Source organism: Sinocyclocheilus grahami, unplaced genomic scaffold (genome assembly GCF_001515645.1).
Source record: "Sinocyclocheilus grahami isolate Dianchi unplaced genomic scaffold, SAMN03320097.WGS_v1.1 scaffold473.1, whole genome shotgun sequence".
Lineage (NCBI taxonomy): Eukaryota > Metazoa > Chordata > Actinopteri > Cypriniformes > Cyprinidae > Sinocyclocheilus > Sinocyclocheilus grahami.
In genome coordinates this window covers 241454-242421 of record NW_015505652.1, presented here as the reverse complement: position 1 = coordinate 242421, position 968 = coordinate 241454, and the positions used below count along the sequence as shown (strand labels likewise).

General features: G+C 36.7%; 1 protein-coding gene across 1 annotated transcript in view; it reads left to right on the top strand.

The window, feature by feature from the left end:
* Window positions 1–968, top strand: part of flvcr1 (FLVCR choline and heme transporter 1) — an 11651-nt gene that overhangs the window by 7331 nt on the left and 3352 nt on the right. The window contains exons 7-9 of the mRNA XM_016235652.1: window positions 264–369; window positions 577–688; window positions 775–839. Coding sequence (XP_016091138.1) covers window positions 264–369; window positions 577–688; window positions 775–839 — 283 coding nt within the window. The remainder of the gene's footprint in view (window positions 1–263; window positions 370–576; window positions 689–774; window positions 840–968) is intronic.

The window sequence follows — 968 nt, the reverse complement described above, 5'->3', positions numbered from 1 at the left end:
TATATAAAATATACACACAATATTTTATTTTAATATTTATTGATCAAAAGCAAGTGTTTTTGGAAATGTTTGTGAACAACCCAGTGGCACAGTTGTGTGTATAAAAACAGCAGAAGTGGTCACTGGTCAGGTTTTGCTTCCCCATTGTTGTGTGAGTCACTTAAACATGTTTGTACATGTCGTACGTTAACTTCTCACATTCAAATAGTTTTCACTGCCAGGTAAGTGTATTTGACTCATGTTACTACTGTTCTTTTCTAAAGGTTTTTTATGACCGGTTACCTTCCCATTGGCTTTGAATTTGGCGTCGAAATCACATACCCTGAGTCGGAGGGCACATCATCTGGTCTTCTTAATGCATTTGCACAGGTATGTAGGACCTGCTCATTCCTGACTTGTTTCATTTTTACAATAAGCTTTCAGAGATGCACACCCACATTAAAATTGATATACTTAGTTCTTCAGCATTTCCTCTATGTATCCTCTAATATGTTGAAGAACAGGTTTAAAGTCTTCTTGAATAAGTCATTGTTACTTACATATTTTTGCCTCATACTCTACTGTCTTTAATTTTAGGTGTTCGGCATAATTTTTACTCTCATCCAAGGGCAGCTTACCACAGACTATGGCCCACTCAGTGGAAACATTTTCTTGTGTGCTTGGATCCTCCTTGGCATTGTTCTAACAGGTTAATTGTCCTATTTACAGGCCTTTCTCTCATTAATCAGTAGTGTTACTGAAGAGCATTGAGAAACTTCTGTATTGTTTTTACAGCTCTGATTAAATCAGACCTCAAAAGACACGGCGTCAACGTGAGCAATATAAACAAAGGACAAGCAGTAAGTTAAACTGATTTTAATTTCCAGTGTTGCCTCTCATCACTTTTGTGAACTAAACATGCCAAACACCAAGAGGCTCAACCATGCTAATCTTGATAATATGAAGTGGAAGATATCTCAGTACATTTA